General features: G+C 34.1%; 1 protein-coding gene across 3 annotated transcripts in view; it reads right to left on the bottom strand.

Annotated features, from left to right (window-relative positions):
- Positions 1 to 628: 628 nt before the first annotated feature.
- CWC22 (CWC22 spliceosome associated protein homolog) overlaps positions 629 to 20,048 on the bottom strand; it is a 62,238-nt gene continuing 42,818 nt past the window's right edge. For all 3 annotated transcript variants that reach the window (XM_059877876.1, XM_005202288.5, XM_002685271.7), the window contains exons 13-20: positions 18,606 to 18,687; positions 15,045 to 15,105; positions 10,412 to 10,489; positions 9,634 to 9,786; positions 7,980 to 8,107; positions 6,208 to 6,309; positions 5,888 to 6,108; positions 629 to 1,458 (exon numbers count right to left, since the gene is read on the bottom strand). In XM_059877876.1, coding sequence (XP_059733859.1) covers positions 890 to 1,458; positions 5,888 to 6,108; positions 6,208 to 6,309; positions 7,980 to 8,107; positions 9,634 to 9,786; positions 10,412 to 10,489; positions 15,045 to 15,105; positions 18,606 to 18,687 — 1,394 coding nt within the window. In that variant the 3' untranslated portion in view covers positions 629 to 889. The remainder of the gene's footprint in view (positions 1,459 to 5,887; positions 6,109 to 6,207; positions 6,310 to 7,979; positions 8,108 to 9,633; positions 9,787 to 10,411; positions 10,490 to 15,044; positions 15,106 to 18,605; positions 18,688 to 20,048) is intronic.

Genomic DNA, 20,048 nt, shown 5'->3' with positions numbered 1-20,048 from the left:
ATCTAAAATTTCAGAGGCTTTATTTCAAAAGTAATAAATAATATGGTCACACAGTAACTGCTGAGAGTTACAAGGATAGCAACCCTTAAAATTCTTATAAAAAAACTAAAATTATTTCACTGTTGGTCTTGCCTATATTTCTCATGACTGCATGTTTTCCAATAACCTATTAATCCACATTAAAACTTAAATACATAGTAACTTACCAACAGTGATAGAACTTCAAGGCTGAGAAAAAGCACTAATCACAAAGAATTTCAATTAAAAGTTAACCTAACAGTCCAGAAAGAAATGTTATCAATGAGAAAAGTCCTAATTTTTAAATAAGACAGCTATGTATCTGTTTAAAGACTAACACACACCTAGCTTCACTGAAACACTTCTGAAAAAAAATTATACATACATATTTTGTTAAAGACATAAAATAAAATAATTCCTCTACTTTAAAAAAAGCAAGACTCCTAAGAAAAGTTTATAGTATCTCATTAACAAAGCAAAAACCTTAAAAAGGTTCATCTATTTTGGTCTTCAGTTACAAATAAAAAGTCACTAACAATTCATTATAATAATTCAATAAACAATTAGAAACATTATCAGAAAAAAAAATTGTTGATAAAAAAATCATCAATTCAATGAGCATTTGATTGTTTTATTAACAAAATATAGGCAAGAATTATAACCCTCTCTGGTGAAACTTCTCAAATAATTTTTTGTAGAAGGCCTTGAGACGTATCAATTATAAAACATATTAAAATGAAAACATTTTTAAATGTACAAATACAAACCAGTACTTTATACAATAATTCTCTACAAAGTTTGTCAATCGATGTAAAAAATACTTTGTTGCAACTGAATATAAGGCATGTTCAGTTTCTGTGATTTTGCAGAATTATTTTTTTTGCTTTGTTGGAGACTTTTCTCTTCGCCGGTCCTGACTTTTCTTTGATTCTCCGGATTGTTCAGAGTATCGGCTAGGTTTTTCCCATTGCCTCTCAGCACCGTTCTGATACCTATCGTCCTCGCTTCTAGAACCTGAATGTTTTTTATTTTTTTCTCTTGACTTGGATCTATCCCTCCTTCTAAAATTCTCACTGTCCCTGTTTCGATGTCTGTGCTCATTTTCAGAGAAAGAATTTCTCCTCTCCCTTTTCTTTTCGGGATCTCCATGATTACGTGCCAAATCCACGCGTGCTTCTTGGTCTCGGTCATGCACAGCTCTGCTGCAGCTGTTTCTCGCAGAAGGAATCCCTCTGTCTGAAGTGTATGTTGTTCCAGAGCCTCTTGAGTCTCTCTCTCTGGGTTTCTCTGACCTCCTTTCTCTCTCAGTCCTTGTCTCCTGGTGCCGATGCTCTGGCCTCCTTTCTTCTTGTTTTCTGTCATTTATTTCTTGTTTCCTGATCAATTTATCTACTTCTTTACTTCTGTGGTTCCCATGCCCCTTCTTTCTTACATTTTTAGCTGCATGTGTAAAATGAAATATAGTTAGTTAGCTTATATTTTAATCTTAATTTCACAATTGAAAAAAAATCATATTTATTTATACATTATAGGTTTGTTTACTAATTCAGACAAACTGGAAGAAGAATCAAATTAACTGAATGCAAAATCTGATGACAGAACAGTATACAAAAAATATAATTTTTAAGAATATACAATATAATACATTAGTTACTGAAGTAACTGCTTTGATCCTTAAACAAATGTTTTAAATAAGGTATATAGGAAATGTAAAAGTTTTAATGATGTGACTAAAGTGGTACATTTGCACTTACAAATTTTATCCAAAACATAAATTTCAGCCCATATGCATTATGTCATATGAAATATAATGTCAGATATGATACGTAATTAAAATACAATGATCCTACATGCCAGCAACATCATTTCCTAAAAGGTGGGTTGAATGGGATGACTGGGTTTGTGTAAAAACAGGAATACATATTTTTCAAATACAAACCTCTGCCTACAAAAATAACAGTCCTGCTACCAGAGAAGTAGTAACTATGCAAAGAGAAGCTATGATGGAATCTAAGCATAGGCTTTATGAGAGCCACAAAGGCTTGATTGCTAAGAAAACTCTTCCAAGGCTTTGAAACTTTTCTTTTATTGGTTTGTCCACAAATATAAGTATTAATTAAAATGAAATATCTTACCCATTTTAAGCTATAAAACACATTTAGCCACTTTGTGTTATCTGCTTTGGGTACATATCAAAAGTACTGAGAAGACCACAATTTCTGTCAAAGGTGGAAAGTTGCCTATCTTTGTCCTACCTCCACTCAAATGTACCAGCGTCTATTTCTCCTGCCAAATGCCTACCCGTGGCAAACCATGGGTCCTGGTTTGCCACAAAGGACCAGTTTCTCTGGTTCCTATCAAGCAGTTCAGCTGAACTACAGCTACCCAAGCAGAAACCATCTGGCTCTGTGCAGAATCAAAGCCTCTCTCTGACCCTCTGTATCCCACCCCTGGTGCTTCTTGACACCAAAACCTGAGCCCTACAGTAATATGCATTTTCCTCTCTGGTGTTTGCTTTACAATTTTCTAATTTGGTATATGTTCATATTGCTTTTATGCTATTTAATATGTTATTAATAAAACTGAAAGCTCTCTACTGAAATTGTATGATGAGGCAAATTAATTTTGAATCAGCAAGCTTCCTTACTGCAGCAGTTCATGCTGTGTTATCATCTGTTCTCAAAACAGATACCATGAAATAACAAATTCTTTAGAGGTGAATGGTAAATGAACAATGTTAGTATATTTCAACTTAAGAATAAAACTTCCTGTGAGTAAATGGAGTCTTGCTCTAACAATATAAATCACCGAGTCCCCTAATTCTGGATGCCACATAGTATGTAAAACACTCTGAAGAGAAACAAGTGTGTAAAGACTAGCCTGACTAACCTACTAATAAGGCTGTGAGGACAAGTGCTGCGTCTCTGAAATACACACTAAAAAAACAAGAAATGACATGCATTTTGGGCAATCAGACTCTCTCTTATTTAAATTAAGATACTATGGTGAAAGAAAGCAGAGTTGGCCCTGGGGAAAACAACATAGACCTTTTTAGAAAATGGCATATTTGAAAAAATACTTTACTACAGCACTTCCTCTTCCAAGGAAGATGAAGAAGATTGTGAAAGACTAGTAATGTTGCTGAAAACAACTAGAAATGCCCGATAAAAGCTTAAAATCTGCTATTTAATGGCATTAAAGATCTAAAACAACTTGAGATGCTATAAGGAAGTAAGCGCTCAAGAAAAAAAGGATGGGTGTGTGTCAAAAGAACACAGAAGTCAACTTGAAGGAACTTCTAATTGCCAAAGCTGAAATGATATGAACAAGAAAATAAATGACGGCACTGGACTTTAACTCACAGAATAAGATAAATATCCGTGAGTCTACACTGATATATGTAACACGATTAATAAATAAATGCAGGGGGCACAACTCTTTCTTACAAGAGAAATTTCATTATTAAATGCAGAAAAACAGAGACAAATAGAAAAACCACCATTTGGCAAACATTATAGTAACAAGTGTTGCAGATAAGATCCAAAGATGGGCGCAAAAATAGAAGACTAAAAGAGGAGAAAGAGATCTGCATCGTACTGAATTATCTTCCTATAACAGTAATTTATAGAGAAAAACAGTTTCCATGAAAAATACAGCAGATATCACCATAACCAAGCGATTCAAGTTAGTATCACCTATAAGACATATCAATATTATCAACATCTCAGTAAGGCACAGTAAGAATAACACATCATCTCTATGGTATCCTGGCCAAAAATGAATAATCTCCTTCTAATCATGAGAAAACATCAGACAGATATTCACACTGAGTGAGACTGTGCACAGTAAGTGACCAAAGGACTTAAAAAGGGTCAAAGCCATTCAAACCAACGAAAGCCTGAGAGAAGCTATCATGGGTTATATAGAAGGCTAAAGAGAAATACAATTAAAGGCCAATAAGGATCCTGGAACAAGAAAAGGGACATCAGTGGAAAAACTGGTGAAATTCAGACTTTTCCCAATGTTAATTTCCTGATTTTGATAACTAAACTATAATTATGGAAGATACTACTAACATTAGGGAAAGTTGGGTGAAAGCTATATGGAAATTCTCTGTACTATTTTTGTAACCTTCTTATAAGTCAAAATTATTTTAAAATAAAAAGTAAAGAAGACACCAGTGAGCTGGCAAAAACAAAAGGAGGATTAGAAGGGCCAAGATTCAAGAGAAGGCAGAACCACAGAGAAGTGAGCTGATGTCACCTTCTTCCTGCAAGCATCTGCTGATTCAGGGCTGCTGCCGAGGGAAGAAACCAGCAGAGCTCTGGTTGCCTCACAGGGCTTAAGAGACAGGAACAGGGCTAGTTATTTGCAATATATACATGTGACAAAAGAGACATATCCAAAATACATAAATGCACTTATAAATAAACAGAAAAGACAACATAATTTAAAAAGGGTAGGGGGAGGCAAAAAGCTTAGAACAGCCACTTAACAAAAAGAAAAGATTCAAATGGCCAATAATACACAAAATGATGCTCAGCCTCACTAGTGATCAAGGAAATGCAAATTAAAATCACAATGCAATACCACCACATACCCACCAAAATGGCTAAAATGAAAATGATGGTTAAAACATTAGTGAAGATGGGAGCTATTGCAACTCTCACACATGGCTGCCTGGATGTTAAGTTGCTTCAATCATGTCCAAGTCTTTGTGACCCTATGGACTGTAGCCTGCCAGGCTCCTCTGTCCATGGCATTCTCCAGGCAAGAATCCTGGAGTGGGTTGCCATGTCCTCCTCCAGGGGATCCTCCCAAACCAGGGATCAGACCCACCTCTTCTGCAGCTCCTGCACTGCATGCAAATTCTTTACTGCTGAGCCACTGGGGAAGCCCCATCCATGGCTGGTGGGAGTGTAAACTGGAATAACCACTTGGAAAGCTGTTCAGCAGTATCTACACACACCCTACAAACCAGGGATTCCACCTCTAGGAACATATCCAACAGAAATGTGTATACACATACGCACATATGTCACCAAAAGATGTGTATCATAGCATTCATGGAAACACTATTTATAAATTTAAATTTCCATTGAGTAAAAAGGATAAATGTTAAATATACTATGAAACACTTGTACATACTGAAAAACTATACAGCAATGAGAATGAATGAAAAATAACTAAATGCCATAGTATGGCTGCATCTGACAAACATAAAGTTGAAAGATAAACCAGACATAAAGGAGTTCATAATACATAATTCCAAAGTTAAAAACAGGCAAAACTAATTTAGAGAATTGCAAATCAGAACAGGAGTTGCCATGAGCCAATGGATGGGAGGAGTGGTACTAAGCAGGGGAGAGAACAAGGGAAGGCTTCTGGGGTACTGACTGCTCTTGTTCTGGGTCCTGGCTACATGGATATGGTTTATGAAAATTTACACAGCTGTTCATTTATAAGACATGCACTGAATATGTGGTATGTGTCAATTACTAACATAAGGGCTTCACTGTTAATACTAAAAAAATTAAAATTTCTTTAAAATACAACCATCAGGAAAGCTCCTGCAAAGCAGATGACAGATATTACGAAAGGCATTTCAGTCAGCACTCAGACAAATATTTGCCAACGGAGTATCTTCATTTTGATGAAAAGGATTCCAAAAGATAATCCTAACATTATAAATATTGAATTCAGTATAGACTGCAACAGTGATAGATGATCATTTATATTATTAATTGTGGCTTTTAAACAAGTGAACTCTAAAATAAATAAGCAATCAAATTTTCTCTTCCCTTGTAAACAGCACCAGCAACATACTTGTTAGAAAAGAGCACGATCAATTATAAATGACTTTCAGTACCTGAGGCTGAGCTCTGACTACTGGTGGATGAAGAATCGCTTTCTTCACTAGAAGACTCTGAACTGCTGTCACTGCTGTCTGAATCAGAGGCAGAGGAGTCAGACTCTGAGGAGGAGGACTCGGAAGAGCTTGAAGAGGAGGAGGATTTATCTGGCTCAACATCTGGTTTTTGTGCCACAATGACCTTTGGTGTATTTTTGAGATGCTCACGCAGTTCATCCCTAATTAAAAACATAACCCACTGTTAGATTCTGCCTCGAAGGAACTGTGAGGTAAGTTTGAGATAAGTAAGTTGAATAAACTCTGATAATAATGCTTACGTTAAACCTCCAAGACCAATAGAAGTAAAGAAGTTGATGGCAAATCGAGTGTTTCTTGGGTTATCTCGGGGTAATAATCCTTCAAAGAATGGCTGTAGAGTTCTGAAAAAGAAAATGAACAAAAGAGAACAGAATGCTTGGAGATAAAAAGGCAAAATCCTCATACATTTTTCAGAATTTCTATACATTAAATTAGTAAATGAAATATAAGTAAGTGGTTTAAAAATCGCCGATTAGGTCAGGCTGCATGCTATCTAATGACATGAGTAGGGGCAAGTGACAGTTCACTAAAATTGACTTCCAGAAATTCCCCTGACGGTCCACTGGTTAGGACTCAGTGCTTTCACTGCCAGGGGCCCCGGTTCATTCCTGATAGCGGAACTAAGATCACGCAAGTCACGAGGTGCGGCACAAAATAAAGAAATTAAATTGATTTCTATAATTATATGAGAGGAGGTTTTTTAAAAAAAACTTTCATATATAGTCAGAATAGATATACGTATATAACACATATAAATCTATGGATACATATGTGTATTTATATTTGAGTGTATGTACAGAAAAGTAAAAAAAAAAAAAGCCCTCTTCTGTTGTACACACACACACGCATGTCTACACAGTACTGTGCAAGGCACGCGGAAGGGGAAAAGTCAAGAGAAATCAAGGGTGAAGACTATGGAATCGCTGTTTCTCAGAAGGGGAACAAATAGAAAAACAGCAATATCACGTGGTTTTGAGTGACACACTCAGTGGACTAAGCAGCAGAGTTAGGAAAAACCATCTTTCATAGGAAAAGGTAACAATATAAGAAGAATGATTAAGAGTTTCCTGGACAGAACAAGAGAAGGAATTCCCAGCTCTGGAAACAGAGGTAAGGGAGCATGAATCAGCTTACTATTATGTTTAATAAGCTGTGCAATGTTTGAGTGGCCAGAATACATCTTGCTGGAGAAGGAGTCCCAGAGCCTGGCAAGTAGACAAGGACCAGTAAGTAAGTATATGAAGCTAAGAGAAGCAAATGGATTGGCCAAGAGCATGTAGAATTCAGGACAGACCTCTGGCGAACATAAGCGAGGCAGGCCAAAGAAGAGAGACTGGCAGGAGCAAGGCAGAATGAGAATAAAGTAAGGTGTCAGTGAGCAAGTGGTCAATAGTGTAAGTGAGACCAAGAGGTCAAGAGGCATGAGGACTGTACAGGACTGGGGGATTTGGCAGATGATCACTGAGAAAACTTTGAAAGGATTTCAGGAGTATGAATGGAGTAGAAGTCAATGTAAGTGGTAATGGGCAATCTGAATACCTGCCAAGAAAGAGAGCTGGGATAGGGATTACAAAGTAGTCCTGGAACAAAGCCTGAGTTCAGCATAATAATCTAAACAATTATATGACTTATAGGACTGACCTTCACCAGTATATGTTTACAATTATCCACTGATAATAAAACATTATCATTCTAAGCCTCAACCTTAGGGTAAAAATGAAATAAAACTACAAATACTCATTACTGGAAAATTCCAATCAGTATGGAAAAATAATTTTGCATGTTCTAACTAAATTAAAAGAGGCATGAAATCTGCATTTTCTCTACTTGAACTAAATGACCATTAAAAGTTTCATGTTGTCCCCTGTCACACAGAACATGAGAGTCAGAGTAGTGACAGAATGTCCTAAGGACTTATTTTTACAACTAAGAGTAGACTTAGGGTTGCTAAAGTAGGAGAATAAAAGTAAGAATAAAAAGTGCTTAATTTAAAATTTAATAATAAACTTACTCATCCTTTAATCTTGCATTAAGTTTAGGAAGACCCATGTATTCACACAGTTCTTGGAAAAATATTTTCACAAAAATTCTACTGGATGACGTAGTGGTTTCTTCACTCAGTTTTATACATTCAAGAACCTGAAAATGAGAATTAAAAAAAGACATTATTATTTTGGTATTCAAATGGTAAGACACAGTGACCAATATCTCTAACTTTCAGTGTCCCCTGAAATTATAATTTGTTATCTTCAATAAGAATTATCTATAAATATCTTCCATTACGCTGATAGTACCTGGGAAAGTTTAAGACTGCTTTTCTATACAAATTTTCAAAATGTTAAGATGCTACAGAAGTAAAGTTCATTCTCTTTCCTGAGTACTGTGCTTTTTATAGCAGGGAGGAATATTGGCTTTAGCATATAATGCTAAGATTACTAGCTCCTAAAACCTAGTTATCTGGACGGATGTTATCACATTGTATGTCCAGTGCATACAGTACGTGAGAAGGGTAAAGACCAAGAATGATGGCTTGTTCTGAATAGTAAGACTAGGGCTTCAAAACTGAAGCTCATAGAGAGATACTTTAGGGTGAAAAAAAGTAAAAGCAACCTCCAGTTTTTAATGGATCATGTGTTCCAGAAGCTTACTATTTCAATTGTTTTAAAACTTCCGTTTCATTTTCCCAGAGAAGGAAGAAAAAAACAAAGTAAAAAAAGTTTAATAGCCTGCAGGGTTAGGACACACTTAGTACTTAAAGTATTACAAAATGTGTCCAACGTTTATAAGCTCAACAATGTTGTTTCATTCTACCATTGGGCTGTGGTATTCTACAATATGATCCTCTTTCTTCTTGGATATAATTTCTTTCGAATTTTTCAATTCCTTCAGCCTAATCTACCACTTTTATTCTGTATTACTACCATGGGCATCTTACCTCTTCTGTTATACGGTATTTAACTCCTTGAAAGCAGGGACCATATATAATTCATTTTGGAAGCCCAGTGTCTCTTTCTGGGCACAGAGTTGGTGACTAAACAAATGGTGTTGAATGAACAGCAGTTGTACAATTAAGTGGCAGCTTAGGGAATGCAGTTCAAATTCCAACCCAGTGTACATTTCCCCATCGAGAGTATCTTTCCCTGTTCTATGACTACAGGAACTCCTCCCAAACACTTATCCAACTTCAGTGTTGTCTAAGAAAAATACATCCTGCCAGAACAGTCATTTCTCTCTTGCCCTTACCAGAGGAACTTCTGACAGTTACTCCATCAGGAAACAGGCAGTAACTCAAAGGATCATGTGCCACCAAACTCTGCCGTACATGGATCGGAGCATGCACACACATGAATGCTCACGGATAAGATAAAAAACTATGTTTTTTCTGAAAACATTCCTAGGTATCGCCTTCAAAAAGCATTGTAACGTTTAGACTATTAATATCATTCAAAATGTTATTTCTTACATTCAAACACTGTTAGTTTTTTGATCCCACGTTACATGAATATAACCTCAAAGAGTGCCATTATAGTAGATGTTTGCTCCACATGTCATTTTAAAGTACACTGCCTACATTGGAAAAGTATGGCTATGTTATACTTAATAATATTTATTTCGGAATAACAGGGGATTAGGAAAGAAGTACAAATATTGACTCATCTACTTACGCTCCATGGAAGTGAATCAGTGTATAAAAGGTGAGCAAACATCTTAGCAACATTTCTCAATTTGTTTGTTTCCAAGCGATGGATGGTATCATATTGTTCTTTGAATATACTTTCAAAGGATTCCATGTATTCTTTTTTTAGCATGCAAAACCGCTAATAAATTAAAAATAAAAATGTCAACACCATATTAAATCCTAATTTTATTCAATCAAAAGTTAATAAATATTTGTATATAATATCAATCTTCTTTGTTGTATAATGGGATGCTTAAAAAAGAAGTTAATTTATACCACTCCTATCTACCTGGGATTTATATGCTAAAACAAAGCTATACACATGGCTGACCACAGATACACACATTTATATAAGATAAATAAATATACTTCTCCATGGGTTAAGTTTGGATTCAAAAAATTATTTTAGCTCATGCTTTATTTATGTTGCCTGAACATGTACTTGACCAGAAACTGCTGTGAAATTTTGAAAAGACAGCATTTAATTGTTCTCTTTGGGAAACTATTACAAAGCATGTGGAATGCCTCAAAGTTCTGGAAGAATGATATGTAATATCAAAGAACTACAAACAGGAAGTGGGAAGGGAGGAAGCTACAGAGATGGGGAAAAACTGTGGAAGGAAAGAACGATTTGTTTTCAGCAAAGATATGTTAGTATATTAGACGAGGCAACAAAGCAGACCCATTAATTCACAATACTCATGTTCAGAATTACCCTTGTGATTTCATCAAAATCCAACATGAAAAATGAGGTCGGAACTCACCCCAGCTAATAAGCCAAAAAATTTCTCATATGTTCTTTGTTGGGCACAGCAATCAAGTATCATGTTGCAGAGTTCTTTCTGTTTGGAAAAAAAGTACATTAATGATTCAAAACACAATGAATCCATGCTGTGTGATAATTTATCAGTATGACAAAGATAGCCTGAATTTTTAAATAAGGTTTTAAAAACATAAAACTTTGTGAAGTTGAGTTATGAAGACAAAACAAAAAATTCAATCTATGTCAAGACTATAGTTCTTTAAAGTCTTCTGTTTGGCTAACAGAAATTCCATGTCATTTATGCTAATCAGACTGCTTAAAAAATTCTAAACTCATATAAGTATGAGCCACTTCAAGAAAACCTAGTAAAGGAAACAGATACATCAACAAAAAGAAACTAAATATATCACATTCTAAAAGATTCTATACAGAAATCTTTTAAATACAGACCACCAATACAACATTTAAACCGAGTTATCAAGAATATATTTTGTTAATATGGAAAAGGCAAAACATGGTGAATCTTTACAGAGGATAAAATAGGCACAACGTCAATGCTAACATAATGACCGCCTTGTTGATAAGAAAATATATTTAAAAGAACAACAACAAAAAAGACCTTTGTGGCTAAGATTTTTAGCCACACTTCAAAATAAATGTTACGCATATAGATCTGTCCACAGGTGAATCTAAATAAATAGATGGAATCATTCCATAACTGCTCTTTCCACACACTGTCCAAGCACTTATTTTTGTGTCTTGAAAACTCCTTTGTGAAAATTCTGTTGAACTACGAAATGCAAGAGTTAATCCAAGATCAGGAAATACCAACATCACAAATTACTTATAATGAATAAATATTATTTAATTCCTGAAATAACCCTAATGAAATATGTATCAATTACAGCAATCTCATAGATGAAGAAACTCAGGAAATATGGACAAATCAATGGAGACAAAGTGAAAAAGAGAATAACCCAAACCCTAACTTTGAGTACTGCTAAACTGACTAAAGATCTTTTTCTACAAAACATTTCTTATCAGAAAGTTTAAAAGTAACTTTTTATAAATACATTAACTGTAATGTATTTGTGTTCTATAAACAGAAAGCAAGCCTATAAAATATACTATATACTCTTTCAGTTCACTTTTATTTTTTACCTTTATACTTCAATTAGGAATTCTGACATTTTTGTCCTCTGATAAAATGAGATACAATCTATTAATATGTAATTATTATATTTTTAAAAATTAGGTCAATATGCATTTACTGGAAATCTCCATGTGCACCACCAGATTACACTATCCAGATGACATCCAGATGGCACCACCCTTATGGTGAAATCGATGAACTAAAGAGCCTCTTGATGAAAGTGAAAGACGAGAGTGAAAAAGTTGGCTTAAAACTCAACATTCAGAAAACGAAGATCATGGCATCTGGTCCCATCACTTCATGGGAAATAAATGGGGAAACAATGGGAACAGTGACAGACTTCATTTTCTTGGGCTCCAAAATCACTGCAGACAGTGACTGCAGCCATGAAATTAAAAGACGCTTGCTCCTTGGAAGAAAAGCTATGATCAACCTAGACAGCATATTAAAAAGCAGAGACATTACTTTTCCGACAAAGGTCCATCTAGTTGAAGCTATGGTTTTTCCAGTAGTCATGTATGGATGTGAGAGTTGAACTATAAAGAAAGCTGAGTGCTGAAGAACTGATGCTTTTGAACTATGGTATGGGAGAAGACTCTTGAGAGTCCCTTGGACTGCAAGGAGATCCAACGAGTCAGTCCTGAAGGAAATCAGTCCTGAATATTCAATGCAAGGACTGATGCTTAAGCTGAAACTCCAATACTTTGGCCACCTGATGCAAAGAACTGACTCTTTGGAGAAAGACCCTGATGCTGGGAAAGACTGAAGGCAGGAGGAGAAGGGGACAACAGAGGATTAGATGGTTGAATGGCATCACCGACATGATGGACATGAGTTTGAGCAAGCTCCGGGAGTTGGTGATGGACCAGGAAGCCTGGCACGCTGCAATCCACGGTGTCGCAAAGAGTTGGAGACTACTGAGTGACTCAATTGAACTGAACTGACTGATCCATGAGCAAGAAGGAAGGGGGACCCTGAAGAGGCATGGAACACTTTACAACTGTGCTGGCCAATGTGGTGGCCAGCAATACATAGCCATTTAAATTAAAATTAGTCAACATTATGTAAAATTCAAATTTTAGTTTCTTAGTCATACATCACATTTTAAATACTCAGAAGCCACATGTGACCAGTATAGTGGCCACTGTACTAAAAAGGGAAGAATATGAATATTTTCATCAATGCAAAATGTTCTATTGGGCAGTATTATTCGAGAAGCTGATAATCTACTTATAAAACTATCTAATGAAAGGCTTCTCTTTACAATATAAGGTTATTTTTAGATGTAATTATACTGCTAGATTATTATTTTTTTTAAAGGTTAGTCACAAGTTGCCTCAATTAAAATGTTTATATATGTTTAAGTTCTGAAGAGATGTACTTTGTCAAAATTTAATATAGTACCAAAAAAACCTAAATAACCTTTTCTGAGTTCTGCCACACAACACTAATTCAATATATTAAAATGCATTTTCAACTTCTACCAACACTGTATCTTACAATAACGTAACACTTAATCAGGTTTTAAGCAATATAACATGGTAATACGCTGATAGCATTGCTAATAAAGTCAGCACAACCTGCAAAACAAATGAGTTTCTCTCTGAGACTAAATGCAATTATAAGAGTTATTCCCTGTGGCATAAAATAATTAAATGTTTTAATATTTTAATTAAATATCATAGTGATTTTAGGAGATTCTTTTGAGTGCATGAAAAGAGACGCACTAAGATGGTCTTCCAAATGTTATCAAAGTATGTTGAAGTTCTCAGCACAAATGCTACAGGCCAGAAGACAGTGAAAAGCCATATTCGACATGAAGTAAAAAAAAAAAAAATTTCTAGCAAGAATGATCTTATCTAGCAAATAATCCTTCAGATATGAGGGAAAAATAAATATTCTGGTCTGTGGTTTCAAGAAAAAAACAGTGAAGTTAAGTTCTAGAACAACTATCCTCCACATTAATAACATTTTTAATAACAATTATATTCAGCAAATAACGTGACAAGATCATACCACAACTTTAGTTTCACTGATAATTTTAAAGGTTAATTCACTAATTTATTCCCTTCTAATGACAATACATCAAGTATACCCATAATACATATAAGGACACTATTATTAGTATATCAATAAATAAATTTTAAGAGGGAAAAAATAAATTTTTTAATTTGCAAAAAATAATCTCGTCTCAAAATTCCATACCATGGCATTTCAAGAACTAATCTACATTCTTAAACAAGGATTGGGACGCTTTTTCCGGAAAAGACCAGACAGCAAATATTTCAGGCTGTTAGTGGCCGTATATTCTCTGCTGCAACTAGCCAATTCTGCTGCTATAGGGCAAAATCAATCACACACAATACACCAACCAATGGGTAAGGCTGCACTCCAATAAAACTTTATTAACAAAAATGGGCAGTGGGCCTGTGCCACAGTATGCCAATCCCTGTAACAGAACATATTTAAGGCCTTAAGTCAAAGGACTTCCATGTAATGTTAACTTAGTTCAGACAGTCACGATCTTTTAGAACCAGAAATCAAACAGCCTATTAGAGCTGATACATTCACTCTGGACCTGTGCTGAGTCTACTACATGTAAATCAAGATGTGAAAAACCAAACCCTAAAAGCCTTTGCTTCAAATTTCAAGCATCCAAAATATAGATGGGCAGGGAGCAATATACATAAGGAAAGAATTAGGAAAAAAAAAACAAAAACTAAGATAATCTTTTCAATCTAACCTTTATTACCCTTGGTATTAGGGTTCCATGATATTTTGAACAGTTAAGTGTATGTACTGAGTTATAAGGCTATGAGTCCCATGGGCTAAGAGGGGGCTAAAATGTACTTTATGGATAGCTGAATCCCTGACACCTTACAGAAAGCCTGACATATAGTATATGTTGAATGTGCTCAGTTGCTAAGTCCTGTCCGACTCTTTGCGACCCCATGGATTGTAGCCCACCAGGCTCAGACTCTGTCAATGGGATTTCCTAGGCAAGAATACACAGTGGGTTGCCATTTCCTTCTCTATATATGCTGAATACGTTTTGTTAAATGAATTAATGAATGAAAAAAAATGGAACAGGTTCTTCTATATCCAATTCAAGTAATGTAACAACAAGTATGGTGACCTTTGCTTCTATGACAAAAGAATGCTTTAGTGCATAAAGTAGATGGACCAGGTACTTCACTAAAGAACAAACTTCCTATTGTATTTAAGGCACAATTTGATTTATAGGCAACCACTCAGAAACCTATGTAAAGTGTGGTGGTTCAGAGAAACTTCCTCCTTTTCTCACAGCTCAAACAAGCAGTTCATTTAAATCACTGCAATGAGCAGTGTATATGAAGCACTGAGTTACTGATTCATTTCATGAAACCTATTAACTATCTTAAACATTTTTATAACATACATATATATATTTTATAACATATATATATATATATTTCCTAATAGAAAAAAAGTACTAACTTACTGTTTGACTCTCAGGAAACTCCATTTTTAGCAACTTGTGAGCACATTCTTCAAAATCTAAACTGTAGAGATAAAATGGTCACAATAGTTAGGTTAAAAATAGCAGCATATTTAAGTTGTAGCACTCTTTCATATATAAGAATCTTACCCTAATAATTGTCTAAAAATTTTCTTCTATATTTTCATATTACTATATTGTATATATAAAAAAGATAAGGTTTTTAACTCTACAAAGAATTAAGTACTGATACATACTATCACATGGGGGACCTTGACTGATGCTAAGTGAAAGAAGTCAGACATAAAGACCACATATAGCATAGTTCCATTTATATAAAAAGTCCAGAATGTACAAATTCATAGACATGGAAAGCAGACAAATCTTTTATACTGCTAAATATTTCCATTTCTCCCTGATCCAAGTTAGGAAGAGGTAAAAGATGTTTCAAGAGCCCAGCATGACATCCAGAGCTTAATCACCACACTTACAAGTTATCTTGATTCATACCCAAACATAGGGCTTTTACACTATATAAAAAGTTATTATAAAATAATAAATAACTAAAATCATTTACAAAGAAAATAATTTGTTTTTGTACAACATTCATATAAATTGCATGAAAAATATCTTCAATATGCTTTGCTTAGAGAATTATCAAACTCAGTGTGAATTTGATTCAGGAATAATGCCAGTATCTTTTGATAACAGCAATATAAAATAATCACCCACTGAAAAATAATGATAATGAATTTAGTTTTATAGTTCATCAGTAATCCTCAGCTTCTATTACTTATTGGGTTTCACAAGCACAAAAGGGTAATAATTCAGGATTGTAGAATGGAATTAAAAAAAAAAAGAAAAAAAATCTATCAAGAAAGAGCTTTCATAACATGTCATATTAAATAATAACTAGAACTAAGATTAAAATAGCTAACCGTAGTTGATGAACTTCAATAATACAGCAATACCAAAAAGTATTTTAAAAAATGTGACATTTTCTAGTTTTTATTTTTTAAAAAACAGTATTTGGGAAAAAAATCCTATAATTTCTGAAAAACAAGTCAAGTAGTTCATGGAAAATTTTTACAACTTTCCTTTTGTCTAATAAGTGAAGAATCAAAGAGAAAGTATGACAGTATTTTCCTTGTTCTTGTTTTATTTGAAAAGTATTTGGTGACTCCCTACCATAATTGTTTTGAAGTTGCACTAAATGTAAATATTAAAGAAATTATTAACTTTGCTTGCTATTTTAAACCAAACATATTCTAGAATTAACAGTGACTGAGGGAAGGGTAAAGAAAATAGATTTTATATAATGCCAGTTTTCAATGGTTTGTTGATGTCTCCAATTAAGAAACTTCAAATTGTTAAGGACATTACTCCAGTAATACAACATCAGACTGGAACATCACTTAAAACCAAGAACAACCCGGAATGTCCAACTTTCAATAGCAAAGTTAACTATGTAGTTCAATGTTTGCATAAATAAAAGAAGACTGTTTAAGGAGCCAGAACAGTAAAAAGATCAGAGTATTGGTTAGGTCAGTCAACAAGTATAAAAGGAAAGAAAATTTAAAAAATAAAATCCCCAAAGAGTTCAGTCACCAGAACTTGGTTTTGTTCACAAGATTTCCAAAAGTGAACAGTTTATATAAATAATCTAACCTCCTCTCAAAATAATCACTTTTGATATGTTAGTGTATTATTTCTAGAACCTGCACACATACTTATACAATTAAGATAATGCTATCAGCATGATGCCATATATTCTGTATTATTATCCCCAACTAACATTAAATCAGACCACTTGCCCAGTAATTCTCCATTAACCTAATTTTTAATAGTGGCATTAAACATGAAAACACTTTGATTATTCATATTGAGCAATACGATTTTTCTCTCTCTTTTGCACTGAATAATGCTCTGTATAATTCTCTGCCAATATGTATTTCTTTAAGAAATATAATGAAAAAGAAGGGTCAAATGGCAATCAAACTAAGCCACTGATTCATGCTACCAAAAGGCTTTCCAAAAGGAATGCACCAATTTAAATTTCCACCAAAAATCTTTCTGTGTATCTAATTGAAATCATCATTACTACTGAGTACTGTTGCTTTAAAAAAAATAAACCACTTTAGCTGTTTTAATGACCAACAATATTACTTATGCATCTAGAATATTTGTTTGGTAACATTTTTATGTTTTATAATCCCATTACCTGAGTCTCCCAACCATGTCCTTTAAATACCTTTTTATCAAAGTTGTCTTTACTTCCTAAAATTATTTTTACTAGGCATTTAGGGACTGAGAACATTTGACAAATAACATATAAGACAGTATTTATTGTACTATTACTAGAATTGGTAGAACTTATTTCAGTGTCGGTCACTTGTCTAGTGTTTTAGTTTTTCTAACATTTTTGTGTGATTCAGAGGTTATTATTATCAAGGTTAGATCACCTAAAAAATAAAGTTTCTTTATAATAATCATGCAAAGAGCTCCACTGTGACTCTTCAAAGTTAATGTTAACAGCAAAATTAAAACAATGAATCTGCTCTTTACAACTGATCAGCATTGAATTTCTTTAAAAAGGACAAACAAAAGGTCAAACTCTAAAACTCTAAGAATAGCTACTTATAACAAAAATTTCTCATTATCCACTTTTAAGTTTGTATAAGAAAATATTAGTTTTTTTCTTTCATGTGAAAGGCCAAGAAACACATAAGGGTAAAGCAAAAAAATTTCTAACTAACGTTTTGCTGTTTAACATTTCTCTTTTTGAAGATGAATCTAAGCCAAAAACTTTTCAGACAGACTGAAAACAAGATGACTCCTACTTATGAATCATTTTTGCTATTACATCATAGTAAATGGAAATATAAAAAACTTAGTAACAAAACAAAACAGGGAAAATATTCCTTCTCCACTGTAAAATAAAAACATGGTGCCCACTAAATCAGTAGGTTGATTCCCACTGAAAACAGATGTACTCAGCATTTAATATTTTCATTTATTTCTCTTTAAAACTAACCTCACAGCCTTCAAAGGGAAAAGGTTGTTTTCATGACATCATAGCAGTTCTTGCTTAATATTACTTCAGAGTCCTTAAAACCTTCCTAAGTCTACTTCCTACCTCCATTCACATTCATTTCCATCTGCACAACAAATCAGTGTCCAAATATCACAAGAGGTTCTCTGCTTAGAGCCAGAGTTAGAAAGCAAATTAGAAAAAAATAAAACATTAAACTTCCACTACACAATACTGTGCGAACTCTGTAATACAGAAATGTTTTCAGATTGTTAGTAATATTTAATTATACTAAATGACATAACTTAAAAAAATTTTAATTAGGAAACAGTTAAAAGTAAAGACAAATTGCTCCTGTAGATTCCTAAAAACAGTAGAAATCTACACTCTGGGACTTGGGATGGTGGAGGAGAGGCAAGCAGTTGGAGAATCCCTGCAACAGTATCCAGTTTTCTGTCACCAGATTCTAACAATCCCATCTTCTTGCCCATCCCCTGTCAAAAATTAGGATCAACTGAGCTACTGTATCTTACCTTGATTGAATAGCGAGATAAATGGTACGACGAAATGAGACTAGATTAATTTCAGTTTTGTCATGAATAGTCACCTTTTGTCCTGAAATTAAACATAACAAAATTATAAAACTATAAAAATAAATGAAGAACTGAAAATGTATCCCTTTATAGTAATGTTTTCATAATCTTTTTAGAATTTATGAGTTTAATATTCTCTTCTATAGTGTAAGTTAGTATTGATATTTATAGAATTCAACATAACTATTTCTAGTCTTTTGCCATATCTTAGAGTATTTTAATTGGAGAAGGCAATGGCACCCCACTCCAGTACTCTCGCCTGGAAAATCGCATGGACGGAGGAGCCTGGTAGGCTGCAGTCCATGGGGTCGCTAAGAGTCAGACATGACTAAGCAACTTCACTTTCACTTTTCCTTTCATGCATTGGAGAAGGAAATGGCAACCCACTCCAGTGTTCTTGCCTGGAGAATCCCAGGGACGGGGGAGCCTGGTGGGCTGCTGTCTATGGGGTCGCACAGAGTCGGACACGACTGAAGCGACTTAGCAGCAGCAGCAGAGTATTTTAATAAGTTTTTTTGTCAGCTCAAAGGAGTCCAGAGCCAAACCAAGAAAACTATTTTTGTTTCTGGGTTACCTGCTCATTTAGACACGATAAAAGGCCACACTTAAGCTGTTTTTAGGGAAAACATTATTTCTATGTTTATAAACAATTATCTTGATTTGGAAGAACTATAAATTATGGATAGAAATGTTCAGAGAACATTAGATCATTATGACAGGTTGGATGGGTCCAATACAAATATGAATATTTGTTAAAGTTTTATCTTATCTAATGCATGAAAACTTTATAAACATTTAATAGTTTTTATTTGAACTGTATTTTCACATAAGACAAATTCTATAGTTAAATGTTAACTTGGTTAGGAGACATTTTAAATGAAAAAGACACTGGAAAAAATTAAACATATTTTTATAAATTACGCTGTAGAAGATCTACTATACTCTAAGACAGAACTAAAATATATTATGCCCTAAAAGGGAAAGTTATACTTTTAATATTTTCTGTCAGTAATGCCTAACATGGCTCTGGACATCAAAAATGTAACATAAGCAAATAGTGACCAGTGTATATATATTCTGGTGTTTTAATGGAGACTTAACCAAAGTAAAGTTCTGAGCTTATTTTCCTATGAAATAATATCATCAAAGCTGAAAAGGAAGGACATCATGCCTGCTTCTGTACAAATATAGCTTTTGGCTTCCCCAACCTATTTTTCCAAAATGAAGAGCAAATATCTAGTCACTCGCATCTGTCACATTCACGCCATAGTAACATAAATCACATGTACTCAACATGAATGCACCTTTTTCATAGTTCATAATCAAAGTCATAAAACATCAAATTTAAATTATGCTGGTATTAAAAAATGAATTTCCTTGTTT

This window comes from Bos taurus, chromosome 2 (genome assembly GCF_002263795.3).
Source record: "Bos taurus isolate L1 Dominette 01449 registration number 42190680 breed Hereford chromosome 2, ARS-UCD2.0, whole genome shotgun sequence".
NCBI classification, from domain to species: domain Eukaryota; kingdom Metazoa; phylum Chordata; class Mammalia; order Artiodactyla; family Bovidae; genus Bos; species Bos taurus.
Note: the sequence above shows the minus strand (reverse complement) of the source record. Positions and strands in the feature narration are given on the sequence as shown.